General features: G+C 43.9%; 1 protein-coding gene across 1 annotated transcript in view; it reads left to right on the top strand.

Annotated features, from left to right (window-relative positions):
- Positions 1–2,498: 2,498 nt before the first annotated feature.
- Positions 2,499–19,108, top strand: part of pygl (phosphorylase, glycogen, liver) — a 171,013-nt gene continuing 154,403 nt past the window's right edge. Inside the window, exons 1-4 of the mRNA XM_068038311.1 lie at positions 2,499–2,750; positions 12,380–12,481; positions 14,802–14,880; positions 17,346–17,449. Coding sequence (XP_067894412.1) covers positions 2,499–2,750; positions 12,380–12,481; positions 14,802–14,880; positions 17,346–17,449 — 537 coding nt within the window. The remainder of the gene's footprint in view (positions 2,751–12,379; positions 12,482–14,801; positions 14,881–17,345; positions 17,450–19,108) is intronic.

The raw sequence follows: 19,108 nt of genomic DNA, 5'->3' as shown, positions 1-19,108 counted from the left end.
TTTAGCTCATTGACAGTTATAAAGTACAAAAGCAAGGAAGTTATGATGAACCTTTATAAAACACTGGTTCAGCCTGAGCTAGTGTGTTGTGTTCAATTGTGGCCAATGCACTTTAGGAAGAATATGAAGGCGTTTGTGATGGTGCGGAAAAGATTCATAAAAATGCTTCCAGGGATGAGGGACTTCAGTTATGTGGATAGGCTGGAGACACTGGGGGTTTTCTTAGAGAAGGTTGAGCAGAGATTTGATATGGGAGGTTCAGACTGAGTAGATAGAGTCATATATGGCATAAGAAAGAGGCTATTTGGCCAATCAGTCCCACTCCCCTGATTGATCCCTGTATCCCTGCAAGTTTATTTCCTTCAAGTACCCATATAATTTTCTTTTGAAACCATTGTCTCTACTTCTACCACCCTCGTGGGCAGCGAGTTCCAGCCCATGACCACTTGCTGCATGAAAAAGTTCTTAACATTCCCCCTGCATCTCTTGCCGAAAACCTTCAATCTTGTACATCAATTAATAGGAACTGTTTTTCCTTGTCTAAATTATCTTGTCATAATCTTATACACCACTGTTACATCTTCCCTCAATCTCCTTTGCTCTAAGTAGAACATACCCAGCTTTTCCAACCTAACCTTGTAACTAAAATCCCCCATTCCTGGAACCATTCTGGTAAATTTCCTCTGCACCCTCTCAAGGATCCTAACATCCTTCCTAAAGTGTGGTGACCAGAACTGGACGCAATACTCTAGTTGGGGCCTAGCCAGAGCTTTGTAAAGATTCAGCATAATTTCCCTGCTTTTGTACACTAAGCCTCTACTTATGAAGCCCAAGATCGCATATGCTTTGCTAAGGGAAAAAAAAAACTTCCAATTGGCAGAAGGGTCAAGAAACAGAGGACACCGATTTAAGGTGAATGGCAAAAGCACCAACTGCTACATGAGGAGTGGTTGGGATCTGGAATGCACTCCCTGAAAGTGTGGTGGAGGCAGATTCAATCATGCACTTCAAAAGGATAAGCACCTGAAGGGGGAAAAATGCAGGGCTACGAGGAAAGAGTAGGGGAATGGGATTAGCTGAGTTGCTCTTGCAAAGACCCAGCAATGAGACAACGGGCCGAACGACCTCCTCCTGTGCTGTAACCATTCTAAGATTCTACCATCCCACAGGAAGCTCCTGCTTTCACTCTCCAGCTGCCTCCTCCTCCTTCCATTTCAACATCACAGTCGACCAACTAACCAATCAGTTCTGTTAGAGTGGAATGACTAAGACGGGGCGGCACAGTGGCTAGCACCACAGCCTCACAGCTCCAGCGACCCGGGTTCAATTCTGGGTACTGCCTGTGTGGAGTTTGCAAGTTCTCCCTGTGTCTGCGTGGGTTTTCTCTGGGTGCTCCGGTTTCCTCCCACAAGCCAAAAGACTTGCAGGTTGGTAGGTAAATTGGCCATTGCAAATTGTCCCTAGTATAGGTAGGTGGTAGGGAAATATAGGGACAGGTGGGGATGTGGTAGGAATATGGGATTAGTGTCGGATTAATATAAATGGGTGGTTGATGGTCGGCACAGACTCGGTGGGCCGAAGGGCCTGTTTCAGTGCTGTATCTCTAAACTAAACTAAATCACTCGACACTCAGGGTCCATTCCAATCGTCAAATAGTTTATTGATTTACACCGGCGGGGAGCAAGATGCTCACCATGCGCTTCTCCATCAAACAAAAGAAATCAACATGTCTTATACATTTACTCAGTCCATCCCGGCTGGATACAATCCAATCAAAACAGTTATTGATTATATGTATTACATACATTACCAATAAGATTACTAATTAGGCATCATGTGGTTGCATGATTGGCTCTTATGATGTTTACCAGACCCCCTTATCGACTATCCTTGGGCCTTGACAATGAATAGTCCATTAGGGGGCCTTCACAATGAATCTTCCTACCTTTATTAGGCCTGCATTCCTGATTGCTTTGTGCAGCCTGCAGTTACCCCAAGCATCTGTCTTACATGCTGATAGGAGGGGCCCTGCTTGGTTGACCTAACTGTCTGTGTCTAGCAGTACCATTCTCGGGGATGTGACTTGGCCAACCTTGTCCCACGATGCCTTGGGTAAATACTCCATTTTGTAACAATATGTGGCTACACTTTCATCTTGTATATGAGTTCGCTGCATCAGCCACAATTTTCCCCCAACAGTTCCAACCAAAGGTCATCGGCCTGAAACGTTAACTCTCGCTTCTCTCGCCTCAGATGCTGCCGGGCCGACTCAATTTCCCGGCATTTTCTGCTTCTCATTCAGACTTGTTAGCATGCACAGTGTTTCGCTCTCGTGCCAGGCGCTGAAGGCGGGAGCGGGCGCTGAGATGATTGGGTGCAGCGGGAGTGGGCGGGGCCAGGGGAAGGCGGGTTTTGGTGGCAGTTTGAAGAAAACGGACAAACGGAAAAAGTTCGAGTGTCTGCTGCTCTGAGTCTGTATCGGTGCTTCGAGCAGCAACATGGCAAAACAGATCTCGGAAAGTGAGAGGAAGAAACAGATCACCTTACGTGGTTTGGGCGGCGTGGTCGGCTTGGAGAATGTGTCGGGGTTAAAATTAGGATTTAATCGCCACTTACACTTCACCCTGGTGAAGGACCGTAATGTGGCCACCATGAGGGATTATTACTTCGCGCTAGCGCACATTGTACGCGATCATCTGGTGGGGCGCTGGATACGCACCCAGCAGTACTATTACGAGAAGGACCCCAAGGTAAATAGAGGGACAGTACTGCAAATGGATTCCAAAGTTAGACGAGGATCCTTCACACTCAATAATACTGCAAACAGCAACATAACTGAGGTCCAGCAGTACAAAAGGTGGACCTGAAAATGAATGGGGTGGGGGACCGTTCACCCAATAGCATGAACAAGAGCCGAAGGTGTTGTCCACGGCATGCTCTCTTTCTGCCTCCATTCCCCTGCTTGTTAAATGGGGTAGGGGCTGCTGTGATAAGTGTTATAAATGGGATCACAGGGTAAAAGTGTAACAGTGGCCAATGTTACCCCGTGTAAATAGTGGCGAGTAGAACTGTCTTCATCTTGTACTGTTACTATTATGAGTAGGACCCTCAAGGTAAAAATGGGTGGAGATCTTTCATACATTATTCACATTACGTCAAAGGAAATATAAAGGGCTTTCTGTCCCCAACGGAGAAAAAGTACTAGGAAAACAAATGGTACTAAAGGCTGACAAGTCTCCTGGACCTGGTGGCCTGCATCCTAGGGTCTTAAAAGAATTGGGCTGCAGCGATAGTGGATGCATTGGTTGTAATCTTCCAAAATTCCCTAGATTCTGGAAAATTACAAATGTAATATCTATTCAAGAAAGGAGGGAGACAGAAAGCAAGAAACTATAGACCAGTCATTGGGAAAATGCTGGAATCTATTAAGGAAGTAGGACCAAGACATTTAGAAAATCATAATACAATCAGAGTCAGCATGATTTTATGAAAGGGAAATCATGATTGACAAATTTCTTAGAGTTTTTTGAGGATGTAACAAGCAGGGTGCATAAAGGAGAACCAGTAAATGTAGTGTATTTGGGTTTTGAAAAGGCATTTGATAAGATGCCACATAAAAGGTTACTACACAAGATGAGAGCTCATGGTGTTGGGGGTACTAATAATGGGATTAGCATCCTTGAAAGTTAATAAATTACCAGGGCCAGATTAAATGTATCCTAGGCTGTTAAAAGAAGCAAGAGAGGAAATAGCCTTGAAGATAGACATAGGAATAAAGACATTTATCTATTTGGAAGTGACGATTGCAGTTCATCTAGCTAATACCAAAGTTCAAAAAATACCATGCTTTAAACTATCACATCACCAATAATATATCCAGCTCCCTTTTTAATTTGCTGATACTGTCTGTCTCCCTGGGCAGACTATTCATAAGTTCATTTTCCACTCCTCACTGGATACAGGTGTGGTGCTGGAGGATTGGAGAATTGCTAACGTTGTACCTCTGTTTAAAAAGGGAGCAAAGGATAGACCGAATAATTACAGGCCAGTCAGTCTAACCTCCGTAGTGGGCAAATTATTGAAATCTATTCTGAGAGACAGGATAAACTGTCACTTAGAAAGGCACAGGTTAATCAAGGATAGTCAGCATGGATTTGATAAGGGAAGATCTTGTTTGACGAACTTGAGCACATTTTTTGAAGAAGTAACGAGGAAGATAGATGAGGGTAGTGCAGTTGATGTAGGCTACATGGATTTTGACAAGGTCCCATATGGCAGACTGGTTAAAAAAATAAAATCCCATGGGATCCAGGGAAATGCAGCAAGGTGAATACAAAATTGGCTCATGGGCAGGAAACAAAGGGTAATTGTTGACGGCTGTTTTAGCGACTGGAGGGCTGTTTCCAGTGGCGTTCCGCAGGGCTCATTACACTAATATTAACAGAAATAAATTCAGCATAAAGGTACAGAGAGTGCAGAATCCTTGAAATGTATTCGGGAGACAAGGGCAGTTCTGGACTTGGTTTTAGGGAATGAACATGGGCAGGTGGTAGGGGTATCTGGGAGATCATTTTAGTGATAGTAATCATAATTCGGTTTGGTTTAGAGTAGTTATGAAAAAGAATAAAGATAGACCAAGAGTAAAAGTTTTAATTTGGGGAAAGACCGATTTTACTAAGCTGAGATGTGATTTGGCAAAAGTAGACAGGAAACAGCTACTTGAAGGTACATCTGTGTCAGCAGTGGGGAGGGACTCGAGGAGGTGGTGAGGATTCAGAACAAACATATTCTCACAAAGAGAAAGATTGGAACTCATAAATATAGACACCCCTGAATGTCAAAGAGCATATAGAATAGGGTAAGGGAAAAAAAAGAAAGCTTATGTCAGATGCCAAGAGCTCAAATTCTTGCAGAAAGCCTGGAGGAGTTTAGAAAGTACAGGGGTGAAATGAAAAAGGAAATTAGAAAAGCAAAGAGTAGGCATGAAAAGATATTGGAAAGTAAAATCAAGGAAAACAAAGATGTTTTATAAATACATAGCAAACAAGAGGATAACTAAGGAAAGAGTAGGGCCAATTGGAGACCAAAAGGTAATTTGTGTGTGGAGGTGGAAGGTGTGGACATGGTTTTTAATGAATACTCTTCTGTTTTCACAAAAGTGAAGCACAAAGCAGACATTGTAGTTGAGGAGAAGTGTGAAATATTGGATGGGATAAATGTAGTGAGGGAGGAAATATTAAGGTGTTTAGCATCTTTGAAAGTGGATAAATTACCAGGCCTGGATGAAATGCATCCCGGGAAGCAGGGGAAGAAATGGAGGCTCTGACCATCATTTTCCAGTCTTCTCTAGCTATAGGCGTTATGCCGGAGGGCTGCTACCGTGCCGTTGTTTAAAAAAGGATAGCCCGAGTAATTACAGGCCAGTCAGCCTAACCTCAGTGATTGGCAAATTGTTGGAAACAATTCTGAGAGACAGTATAAATTATCATTTAGAGAGACATGGAGCAATGCTGGAAATAGATGACATGTGAAGCAGCCTGTGTAAAATGAAAAGTTTATGCTTGTTCCTCAACTTCACTGCGTCCATTTCCAATTTCTTTGGCATTTGTGGTGATGGGCAATTGAGAAACATCTACTACTGACTCCAACAACTATCATTATTCTTTTTCCCACCTCACTTCCTATAAAGGCTCCATTCCTTTCTTTCATTTTTTTTCCTGTGTATTTTTCTTTGATGACTACACTTTTGTATCAGAGTTTCAGAAATATCCGTTTTGCTGTGGTAACCTGGATTTGAATCTACCTCAGACTGGCACTTTTAAGAGACTGACATGACAGAAACCCTGACAGATTCCAGTTGATACAAAACTGTTCATAAAATGTTGGCAAAATTCAAGCCTATGGGATTAAAAGGGTAGCTTGGATATGAAATTGGCTAAGAGACAGAAAGCAGAGGGTAATTGTGAATGGTTGTACATCAGACTGGAGGAAGTGGTAGTCCCCATGGTCAATATTAGGACCACTGCTCTTTTTGATATATATTACTGATGTGGACCTGGGTATAGGAGGAATAATTTCAAAGTTTGCAGATGACGCAAAGCTTGGAAACAGTATACAGTGAGGAGGATTGTAGCAGACTTCCAGGGGACATAGATTGGTGAAATGGGCAGTGTCAGGCAGGCCCTCCACCTACCAAGACTGAGGCACACATTATTTCACCACATGAACATTAAAACTTAAAATTGCAACCCCTGACTGCAAGGACATTTGCATAGTACGAGCAGCGTTGGAACAATGGGGACCCGGTCATTGCTTCACCAATACACAGAAGAAGTGGTCAGACCAGTTTAAGTCACATGACTACCTGGTTGTTGCAGAGAATTTGAACTTTCAACAAAGGATTTGAGTTCAGAACACTGTGCTCCTGGAACTGAAGCAAGAATTACAGCATCTGCTGTCTGTCTGCCTCCCATCTCTTTCCCAAGGAACTGACTCTTGTGAAGTCTCCTACATGAACAAGGTTTAAGAATACCGGGCGCTGATGAACAGCAAGATTACCCACAAGCAAGTGAGCTCGAGGCACCTTAAACAAGAAACTTCTAAAATTGGCTCAAACCCCTCTCTACTATATTTTCTTCTCTTTTCTGCCCCTATCTGCATGTGTATATCACGTGTGCATGCTAGCGTGGGCGCATCGTATATCCGTAGGCGTGAACCGTATTAGAGTTTAAGGTTTAATAAATTTCATTTTTTCTTCTTTAAACCTGAGAAAACCTGGTGTGCTCATTTCTTTGCCTTATAATTGGATTCTGAAATCTTTTGTTTCTGAAAAGCTTTAGTGCGTTGGACACACAAATAGCTTGCACTGTGCCATGCAAATATTGAAAGGCATACTCAGAACCATTGTGACAGCAGATGTGGAGGAGTGGATTCAGGAGAAGAAGAAGCCGTCAACATTTTCTCTCTGCACCTCCAGAGACCTGGAGCCCGGCATGGCCGGGCCGCCCTTCACGCTCGACACACCGCCGGCTCGGGAGCATCTTAAATCCGGCATTGGTATTGTCGAAGGACAGGAAGACCACATGGCTGTGTTCAGGGAGCCCGTCCACCAGAGCAGCGACGGACGACCCCAAGATCCAAAATCCGTTTTCCAGCGGCCAGAGTTGACCCCATGGTTTAGGCGGCTCCTCAACTTCTTACTTTTTAAAACTTTTACTAAACCTGCTTAAATCCAGTTTGTAGCCTTGACTCTGGTTACTTGCAGCATTTCACTGCAAGCAAGAGCTGATGAAATGTTTTATTACCTGCACCCCTTCCCCCACCCCCTCCTCCCCGCTCCCCCCTCCCAACTCACCCCCTCGCACCCCCTTCCCCCACCCCCTCACGCCCCCTTCCCAGCTCCCCCCTCGCACCATCTTCCCCTCACACCCACTTCCCCTGCACCCCCTCCCCTACACCCCAGCAGCCCCCTTCCCTCCATCCCTTCCCACCGCACCCCTCCCCCTCATACCCCCTCCCCTCCTGCACCCCCTTCCCCCCACCTCCTCCCACCGGCATCCACCTACACCTGAGCAGGGGCCGTAACAACCCCACTGCATTGTGGGCGTCTCGGGAGAGACCAAGGCTAAGGGAATAAACCCTAACAGAAAATCCGGAGCGGAACCCCAAAGGCGGTCATGTGTCACCTTTGGCATGTTTCCGGCAGTTCCTGCAGCCATACCGGTGCCAAACGTCGTGCTCTGCACTCCTTTGGACCCCACCAGGAAGGCGAGAGGATTTTGACGCTTGGGTAACTCACAACCTCCATACATCCGCCCAGGCATGCACCATGGAGAGGTCACTCCATAGTTGCCTCACAGCGACCAAAACAACACGGAAGGCAGCTGTTACGGGTTATAAGTCCAACTCAATTGGCGTAGAGATTGGGCGCCACGGGTTGCCTTTGTCGGTGGGAGAGGTCATCGCATCTCACTGGACAGCTACCGCCCGCCTCAAACCGGGCAGCCCCCGGTCAGTAAGGTTCTGTCCTGCCACAGTCACCTGCTTCAATGGGTGCTTGGAGCTCAGGGTCATTGCCTGACAAGTGGACTGTAACACCGCACCAAACAGCACGACACAAAAAGGAAAGAAGGTACCAGCCCTTCGTTTTGCAAGTTGGAACATCAGAACTATGTGTCCTGGCCTGTCAGAAGACCTTACACAAATTAACGATTCTCGGAAGACCGCCATCATTAACAACGAGCTCAGTAGACTCAATGTGGACATTGCAGCACTTCAGGAGACATGCCTCCCTGCGAGCGGATGTCTAAGAGAGCAAGACTACACCTTCTTCTCGCAGGGTAGGGATCCTGAAAAACCAAGACAGCATGGAGTGGGCTTCGCCATCAGAAACTCTTTGCTCAGTATGATAGAGGCACCCCCAAATGGCTCGGAATGCATACTGTCCATCCGACTGTTCACCGCCTCTGGTCCAGTGCACCTACTCAGCATCTGTGCTCCAGCACTCTGCTCCCCACATGAAGCTAAAGACCAGTTCTACGAGGAACTCCATAATATCATTAGTAGCATCCCCAATACCAAAGACCTGTTCCTGCTGGGGGACTTTAATGCCGGGGTTGGGGCCGACCATGACTCATTGCCCTCCTGCCTTGGGCGCTATGGCATTGGAAGGATGAATGAAAATGGACAGAGACTGCTTGAGTTGTGTACCTATCATAATCTCTGCATCACCAACTCGTTCTTTCAAACTAAAACCTGTCACCAGGTTTCTTGGAGGCACCCAAGATCTCATCATTAGCACCAGCTGGACCTCATCGTCGCAAGGCGAGCCTCTTTAAACAGCGTTCAAATCACACACAGCTTCCACAGTGCGGACTGCGACACCGACCACTCCCTGGTGTGCAGCGAGGTTAGACTCAAACCAAAGAAGTTGCATCACTCCAAGCAGAAGGGCCGCCCGCGCATCAACACGAGCAGAATTTCTCATCCACAGCTGTTACAAAAATTTCTAAATTCACTTGGAAAAACCCTTCAAAACACTCCTACAGGGGTTGCAGAGACCAAGTGGGCCCACATCAGAGACCCCATCTATGACTCAGCAATGACCACCTATGGCAAACGTGCGAAGCGGAATGCAGACTGGTTTCAATCTCACTTTGAAGAGCTGGAACCTGTCATAGCTGCTAAGCGCATTGCACTGCTGAACTACAAGAAAGCCCCCAGCGAGTTAACATCCGTAGCACTTAAAGAAGCCAAAAGCGCTGCACAAAGAACAGCCAGGCGCTGTGCAAATGACTACTGGCAACACCTATGCAGTCATATTCAGCTGGCCTCTGACACCGGAAACATCAGAGGAATGTATGATGGCATTAAGAGAGCTTTTGGGCCAACCATCAAGAAGATCGCCCCCCTCAAATCTAAATCAGGGGACACAATCACTGACCAACGCAAGCAAATGGACCGCTGGGTTGAGCAGTACCTGGAACTGTACTCCAGGGAAAATGTTGTCACTGAGACTGCCCTCAATGCAGCCCAGTCTCTGCCAGTCATGGATGAGCTGGACGTACAGCCATCAAAATGGGAACTCAGTGATGCCATTGATTCTCTAGCCAGCGGAAAAGCCCCTGGGAAGATCGGCATTACCCCTGAAATAATCAAGAGTGCCAAGCCTGCTATACTTTCAGCACTGTTTGAACTGCTTTGCCTGTGCAGGGACGAGGGAGCAGTACCACAGGACATGTGCGATGCCAATATTATCACCCTCTATAAGAACAAGGGTGACCGCGGTGACTGCAACAACTACCATGGATCTCCCTGCTCAGCATAGTGGGGAAAGTCTTCGCTCGAGTCGCTCTAAACAGGCTCCAGAAGCTGGCTGAGCGTGTCTACTCTGAGGCACAGTGTGGCTTTCGAGCAGAGAGATCCACCATTGACATACTGTTCTCCCTTCGCCAGCTGCAGGAGAAATGCCGCGAACAACAGATGCCCCTCTACGTTGCTTTCATTGATCTCACCAAAGCTTTTCACCTCGTCAGCAAACATGGTCTCTTAAGACTACTAGCAAAGATCGGATGCCCACCTAAGCTACTAAGTATCATCACCTCATTCCATGACAATATGAAAGGCACAATTCAGCATAGCGGCACCTCATCAGACCCCTTTCCTATCTTGAGTGGTGTGAAACAGGGCTGTGTTCTCGCACCTACACTGTTTGGGATCTTCTCTCTGCTGCTCTCACATGCATTCAAGTCTTCAGAAGAAGGAATTTTCCTCCACACAAGATCAGGTGGCAGGTGGTTCAACCTTGCCCGTCTAAGAGCGAAGACCAAAGTATGGAAAGTCCTCATCAGGGAACTCCTCTTTGCTGACGATGCTGCATTAACATCTCACACTGAAGAGTGTCTGCAGAGACTCATCGACAGGATTGCAGCTGCCTGCAACCAATTTGGCCTAACCATCAGCCTCAAGAAAACGAACATCATGGGACAGGAGGTCAGAAATGCTCCATCCATCAATATCGGCAACCACGCTCTGGAAGTGGTTCAACAGTTCACCTACCTAGGCTGAACTATCACCAGTAACCCGTCTCTCGATGCAGAAATCAACAAGCGCATGGGAAAGGCTTCCACTGCTATGTCCAGACTGGCCAAGAGAGTGTGGGAAAATGGCGCACTGACACGGAACACAAAAGTCCGAGTGTATCAAGCCTGTGTCCTCAGTACCTTGCTCTATGGCAGCGAGGCCTGGACAACGTATGTCAGCCAAGAGCGACGTCTCAATTCATTCCATCTTCGCTGCCTCCGGAGAATACTTGGCATCAGGTGGCAGGACCGTATCTCCAACACAGAAGTCCTCGGGGCGGCCAACATCCCCAGCATATACACCCTACTGAGCCAGCGGCGCTTGAGATGGCTTGGCCATGTGAGCCACATGGAAGATGGTAGGATCCCCAAGGACACATTGTACAGTGAGCTCGTCACTGGTATCAGACCCACCGGCCGTCCATGTCTCCGCTTTAAAGACGTCTGCAAACGCGACATGAAGTCCTCTGACATTGATCACAAGTCATGGGAGTCAGTTGCCAGTGATCACCAGAGCTGGCGGGCAGCCATAAAGGCGGGGTTAAAGCGTGGCGAGTCAAAGAGACTTAGCAGTTGGCAGGAAAAAAGACAGAAGTGCAAGGGGAGAGCCAACTGTGTAACAGCCCCGGCAACCAATTTTATCTGCAGCACCTGTGGAAGAGTCTGTCACTCTAGAATTGGCCTTTATAGCCACTCCAGGCGCTGCTTCACAATCCACTGACCACCTCCAGGCGCATGCCCATTGTCTCTCGAGACAAGGAGGCCAAAGAAAGAAAGATAATTGGAAAAGTGAACAAAGATTCACAAACAGGGAAGCTCCAAACACAGTGTGTTTAAAATAAAACCCTGTTATACTAAGACCAGCTAAAGACAGCAACGGACCCCTAGACACATTTCTCACCTGGTTGTAATAGCAGACACATGGCAGATGAAATTTAATGCAGAAAAGTGTGAAGCAGTGCATTTTTTGAAGGGAAAGTGAGGAGTGCCAATATAAAGTAAATTATATAATTTTAAAGGGGGAAAAGGAACAGGGACCTGGCAGTTCACATACACATATCTTTGAAGATGATTGGACAAGCTGATAAGGCTGTCAAAAAGACATTCAGGATCCTGGGCTTTATAAATAGAAGCATTGAGTACAGAAGCAATTAAGTTATGGTAAACCTTTATAAATCATTGGTTAGGCTTCAGCTAGAGTATTGTGTAAAATTCAGGGCACCATGCTTGAGGAATGATGTCAAGGCCTTGTAGAAATTGCAAAGGAGATTTACCAGAATGGGACTAGGGCTGAGAGGCTTCAGTTATGTGAAGAGACTAGAGAAGCTGGAGGTGTTCTGCTTAGAGCGGCGGAGGTTTAATGGAGGTGTTAAAAATTGACGGATTTTGACAGAGTAGCTAGGGAGCATTTAACTGGTAGGAGGGTTGGTAACCAGAGGACATAGAGTTAAGATAATTGGAAAAAACCTAGGGGGGAAATGAAATCAGTTATGATCTGGAATGCACCACCTGAAAGGGTGGTGGAAGCAGATTCAGTAGTAGCTTTCAAAACATAGTTGGATATATACTTGAAAAGGAAAAATTTGCAGGGCTGTGAGGAAAGAGCAGGGAAGTGGGACTAATTGGATAACCCTTTCAAAGAATTGGTACAGGCACAATGAGTCGAATGGCCTCCTTCAAAGCTGTATGAAATGGCTTGCAAATATAACGTGAAGGATATGATAAATGTAGTTCTTAATTGGTGTCTGTGCAATGTGCATTTGCTCATGGTGATGACTGATACTGATTTTCTTTTTCAGCGAATTTACTATCTGTCTTTGGAGTTCTATATAGGCCGCACCCTGCAAAATACAATGATTAATCTGGGTCTAGAAAGTTCTTGTGATGAAGCTATGTACCAGGTTAGTGAAAGACTGCTTTTTACAAACAATTAAATGTGGACTTCTATATTCAATTTATCCTTTATCTCACCTGTTTTTCTTTTAAAAGGGTACTGGAAACATGTTGTTGTAGTTATGTTAGAATATTAAGAAACGATAAAGAAGTCTTAATGTATATTTGCTGTAGCTTTAATGCAAGAAAAAGAGAAACATTTCAGCATTATTTAAAACATGTTTAAGAGTAGGCTAAAGGCAATTCATTTCATTCTGTGTTAATTTTTTGGTATAATCTTTTACTTAAGTGCTTTGGAACAAAGTATTTTGGAGCTATCATAGATATATGTATAAACTCGTCTGAATTAATGTACGAATTTTATACTTTAAATCCAAAGGAAAGAAAATAAGTGCTTATTACCCAATTAATAAATCATGCAACAAATTCGTATTTCCCTACTTTGTGTTCTGCAGCATGAGAAATATTAGTCAATTGTTTTCCAAAGTCAGAAAGCCACAATGACTATTCAGTTACTCAAATTTAAAATTCTCATCCTTGTGCTAAAATCCTGTCAGAACTTTGCCCCTCCCCATCTCTGTAACCTCCTGCAGCTCTACAACTCTCCTCCCAAACTCTTCATTCTTTTGACTCTATCAACTCTTCATTCTTTTGACTCTATCCTTTGGTACATCTCCCCTCTCTTTGCCCCGACATGTGTCTTTAAACACTTAGGTTCCACACTCTGGGATTCCTTTCCTAAACCTCTCCGCCTCTCCAACATCTCCAAGTGCTTTACATGATAGTTGGAAGAGGGTAGAGCTAGAGGGAAGAAGAGAAAAAAAGAGACGCTGGTGAGAGGAAACTGAGAGTTTAAGCAGGGTTTTAAGGAAGGGAAAGAAGTAAAAGCAAGGAGTTGCCAGTGTAGAGTTTCAGAGGGCAGGGACAACATAGGAACAAGTGTATGCCATTCATCACTTCAAGCCTGTTCTGCCATTCAGTTAGATTATGGCTGATCTGTATCTTAGCTCCATTTACGCGGCTTGGTTCTAGATACCTGAACACTCGTAAACCTAATAAAAATGTATCAATCTTGGTTTTGAAATTTTCACTTGACCTAGCCTCAACAGTTATTTGGGAGAGAGAGTTTCCACTTCCATTTGTGTGAAGAAGTGCTTTGCCCCTGATCAGCCCAGCTCTAATTTTAAAATTATGCCCACCTCTCTATCTACCCTATCGCATCCCTTAATCATCTTAAACAACCCAATTAGATCACCCCTTAATCTATACTCAAGGCAATACAAACCGAGTCAGTGCAACCTAGCTTCATGATTTAAGCTTTTTAGCCCTGGTATTATTCTGATGAATAAAAGTAAAATACTGCAGATGCTGGAAATCTGAAATAAAAATAAGAAATGCTGGAAATACTCAGCAGGTCTGGCAGCATCTGTGGAGAGAGAAGCAAAGTTAACATTTCAGGTCAGTGACCCTTCATCAGAACTGGCAAAGGTTAGAAATGTAATAGGTTTTAAGCAAATAAAGCGGGGGTGGGGCAATAGATAACAAAAGGCAAGATGTTGATAGGACAGGTTCACAGAGAATAACTGACCAGAAGGTCACGGAGCAAAGGCAAACGGTACGTTAATGGTGTGTTGAAAGACAAAGTGTTAGTGCAGAGAGGTGTTAATGGATAGAAAAATGAATAGCCCTGGCCCAAAGCACAAACATGAAAAAACAGTGGGCAGGCACATAGTAAGAAAAATGAATGATGAAACAAACAAAAATAAAATAAAAATAAAAAATAAAAAAATAACTGAAAATAAAAAGTGGGGGGGGGCCTTCATGCTTTCAGTCAACCTGGAATGCGAGCTTCTCCACCTTCAACATCTGGTGATCAAAAGTCCTTTGTGGGTTGAATGTGTCGGGGAATGGTCCTTTGTCCTTTCCAATCACTGTCTGTTAATATGCAAATGTATTTCCAGCCAAGATCTGGCAACTTTTTTTTTAAAGCAAGTCCTTTCTTCACTCCAGTAATAGTTTAAGATCAATGTTCATAACAAAATTAATGTGCCTCATTCTTGGCAGATGGGGGCCTAGCATAACAATTTTAAATAATACGGCCTGTATTATTTGTTCAGTTGTATAAGATTGTGCCTCAGATCTACCCTTGCTATAATATATACCCTTGCTGCATCTTGCATCTTACCTGGACAAGCCTCACACCCCACCAGCTTGGCCTAAATCATTTAAAGTCTATTTAGAGTGAAATTGAAATAGCTGTTATTTAAATTCTGGAAACAGCTACCTAAATGTGTAACTGATTCCATTGCATTCTCCTATTTATTTTAGCTGGGCTTAGATATTGAGCAACTGGAGGAAATTGAAGATGATGCTGGACTTGGCAATGGAGGTTTAGGAAGACTTGCAGGTAATTGTATTCTTCCACCTTCCCATCCACCAACATAACTTCTTCTATTTTCCACACTATACCCAAGAAGGAGAGAGTTTGAAATTTCAATAATTTCTTCTCATGTCAAATATGAGTTGTCGACCTTCAATGAAAGGCTTCTTTAGAGGGGGTGTTTTTATTGAAAATACTATTCTTAGCTGTCTTAAAAGCATGACTTTATAAGAGGGTGACAAGTATATTTGTTTTAATATCATCAAATTAGTTCTCACAGAATCCTGCACCTGATTAAAAATTGCTAAGTCATCTAACCCTAGAAAAATACACTAACTGCTGGAGAATTACTATATTTTTTACTAGTAGTGAGGTATTTGGGATAATGAGGGCTAGTTTGGTTCCCAGGCAAGTACCCACAGGCTTTCATTCTAGCGCACATAATTGTTTTGGGTTGTACATGCTGTTGTGCATAACTGATGTTGCTGGGGTGGTTGAGAAGGAAAATAAATTCAGAATAACAGGTCTCTAGAAAGAAAACATTCCAAAATTCTGTAAGTTTATTTCCTTTTATGAATCATTTGGCTGATTCTGTAAAGTATCTGATTAGCCTATATTATGGAAATCTGCAGGGTTGTTTTTTAATCTGAGAGCACTTTCTGCTCATTGAAATATGTATTCTCATCACGAAAGTGACGATACCATAGTAACATAGAAGCATGACAGTGGGGGGGGGGGCCTTCACTTATGGATTTTTACTGTCCTAGTCATTACCATAGAACCATAGAAAAATTACAGCACAGAAGGAGGCCATTAAGCCCGTCGTGTCCATGCCGGCCAAAAAAGCTAGCCGCCCAATCTAATCCCACTTTCCAGCACCTGGTTCATAGCCTTGCAAGTTACAGCACTTCAGGTGCAACTATATTTTAAAAGAATTGAGGGCTTATGCCTCCACCACTGTTCCTGGCAGTGAATTCCAGATGCCCACCACCCTCTGGGTGAAAATAGCTTTTCCTCATGTCCCCTCTGCTCCTTCTACCATTCACCTTAAATATGTGCCCCCTGGTAATTGACCTCTCTGCTAGGGGAAACAGGTCCTTCCTGTCTACTCTATCTAGGCCCCTCATAATTTTGTACACCTCTATTTCACCCCTCAGCCTCCTCTGTTCTAAGGAATACAACCTTAGCCTATCCAATCTTTCCTCATAGTTGCAACTTTCAAGAACTGACAACATTCTTGTAAATCTCCTCTGTACTCTCTCCAGAGCAATTATGTCCTTTCTGTAATGTGGTGACCAGAAATGTACGCAATACTCCAACTGTGGCCTAACCAGCGTTTTATGCAGTTCCAGCATTACATCCCTGCTTTTGAATTCTATACTTCGGCCAATAAAAGAAAGCATTCCATATGCTTTCTTCACCACTCTATCTACCTGTCCTGCCACCTTCAGGAACCTGTGGACATGCACTCCAAGGTCTCTCACTTCTTCTACCCCTCTCAATGTCCTCCCGTTTATTGTGTATTCCCTCGCTTTATTTGCCCTCCCCAAATGCATTACCTCACACTTAGATCTGGATTGAATTCAATTTGCCACTTTTCTGCCCACTCAACCAAACCATTGATATCTTTCTGGAGTTTACGGTATCCTTTTCACCATCAACTACATGACCAATTTTTGTGTCATCAGCAAATTTCCCAATCATGCCTCCCATATTTAAGTTCAAATCATTAATATATACCACAAACAGCAAGGGACCCAACACTGAGACAAGTGGAGCGCCACTGGAAACAGCTTTCCATTCGCAAAAACATCCATCGACTATTACACTTTGTTTCCTGGCCCTGAGCCAATTTTGGATCCAACTTGCCACATTCCCCTGTATCCCATGAGCTTTCATTTCACTGTCCAGTCTGTCATGTGGGACCTTGTCAAATGCCTTACTAAAGTCCATGTAGACCACATCCACTGCACTTCCCTCATAAATCCTTCTTGTTACTTCCTCAAAAAACTCAATTAAGTTAGCAAGACATGATCTTCCCTTAACAAATCCATGTTGACTATCCCTGATTAAGCTGTGCCTTTCTAAGTGACAGTTTACCCTGTCCCTCAGAATATATTCTAACAATTTGCCCACCACCGGGGTCAGACTGACAGGCCTATAATTAGTTGGCCTATCCCTCGCACCCTTTTTAAACAATGGTACAACGTTAGCAGACCTCCAATCGTCGAGTACCTTTCCTGTATCTAGTGAGGATTTGAAGACGATCCTCAGCTCATCTGCTATTTCCTCCCTGGCTTCTTTTAACAACCTGGGATGCAATCCATCCGGCCCTGGCGATTTATCCACTTTCATGGATGTCAGGCCCTCTAGTACTTCCTCTCTCATTATGCTTACCATATCTAATATTTACTATTTGTGAGCTTGTACTTATGAATTGTTTATTTTGTTTATCTCTTTAATATTTTGTTTTGCTTGTACTTTTCCAACAGCCTGTTTCCTTGATTCCATGGCAACACTGGGCCTGGCTGCGTATGGGTATGGCATAAGATATGAATATGGGATTTTCAATCAGAAGATCAAAGATGGTTGGCAGGCATGTTTTTCAATTAATTAATTTCCTTCAGTTTTCTTTGTTGTTGCTCACATTTATTTTTTTCCTTACTGCTAATTTTTTATTATTCGTTTAGTAGAAGTGTTAACTTTTTTGTAATCACAGGGTAGAAATTTTCATGCCTCTTGTCACCAGCAGAGTTCCACATAAAGAAAACTTTGATCACACAGTCTGGGATTTTTCTTATAGACGCAAAATTGCAGACAATGGACAAGTGATTTTCTGTGCATGAAAAGCCCGACCTGTATGTTTGTGTGCATTGTATAGCATAATCTAATGATGGCAAACTTCTAGAACTTTTGAGACTCAATTATGAAAACCCTTTTGTTAAGTATGTTAATTGTAAGTGAGTTCTGGTTCTGAATTTCTGACTGCTTGTCTCTTAGGATTATTCACATTACAACTGCAGCATTTTTGTGAAGAATTTCTATTTTGCACTAACATTGCAGTTATAGTATAAATGCAGCCTGAATCTAGAGTCAAGATCCTATCTAATGAAGCATTATAGAGTGACACTCACTGGAAAAGGTGGTCTCATTTTGCTTTGGTTTGGAGCCATTTTTGATCTTGACACCCAATTTATGCTCGAGTTTAGAGTTGGTGCAAAGCTGAAATTACTTTGTACCAACATTAAACTTCAGTGCAAATGTACCATTAATGACCATTGCTGTCACATCTTTGCTTAGTTCTTAATTATGTGACTGTAAATGCAAAAAATTGAAAATGGTTAACAAGACATGTTTATCATTAAGGAAAGGTTCCAATGATTTGTTAGCAAGACTTGCTAAAAGCTAAAGATTTTCTGGTTGTTTGGTTATTAGGGTCAGTATTTCAACAACAACAATGACTTGCATTTGTATCTTATACTAAGGAGCTTATTTTAAGTTTCTAGTTGAAATGGAGGGACAACTATTCATATTCATGTGGGAACTTCAGATTGCTCATGTGTCCTAGAGGCCCATACTTGCAGGAAGTGCTTCCAGCTACTCAAATTCAAATGGAAGGTTTCTGAGCTTGAGGGGCAGCTGCATGCACTCCATGGCATACGGGTGACTGTGTTTCCTGGACCACAGATTCCAGGAGATGATCACCCACAGCCAGAGAGAGTTCAGAATAGCAAATGGGTGGCCACCCAGTAGGAAGAAGCAGGCAGTGCAGGAATCCTCCAGGAGTGTGACACTCTTAAACCAATATTGAGCACTGAATACTGGTAAGAGTGATAGCACCTCAAAGTAATGCAGTCCTGCATCTGGCACCAAGAGGCAAAGGACTGTGCAGTGGGATGCAGTAAAGTGTAGGAACGTAGCTGTAATTGTAGATTCGATAGTCAGGAGAGAGACAGGCAGTTCTGCTACTGCTGATTAGAGACCGCATGATATGTTGCCTCCATGGGGCTTGGGTAAAGCAAATCACTAAGGGTGCACAATATTCTGCAGGGAGAAGGGGAAGAGCCAGAAGTTGCAGTCTACGTTGGAACCACCAACATAGGGAGGAAGCAGGTTGAGGTCCTGCAGTCAGAATTTAAGGAGCTGACAAGGAAGTTAAAAAGCAGGACCTCAAAGGTAGGATTACTCCCAGTGCCACATGGTAGTGAAAATAAAAATAGAAGTATATGTCAGATTATGCCATGGTGCAGGAAGG

Source organism: Heterodontus francisci, chromosome 9 (assembly GCF_036365525.1).
Source record: "Heterodontus francisci isolate sHetFra1 chromosome 9, sHetFra1.hap1, whole genome shotgun sequence".
In the NCBI taxonomy this organism is placed as follows: Eukaryota; Metazoa; Chordata; class Chondrichthyes; order Heterodontiformes; family Heterodontidae; genus Heterodontus; species Heterodontus francisci.
The sequence above is the reverse complement of the archived record's forward strand: the minus strand, read 5'-3'. Positions and strand labels throughout refer to the sequence as shown.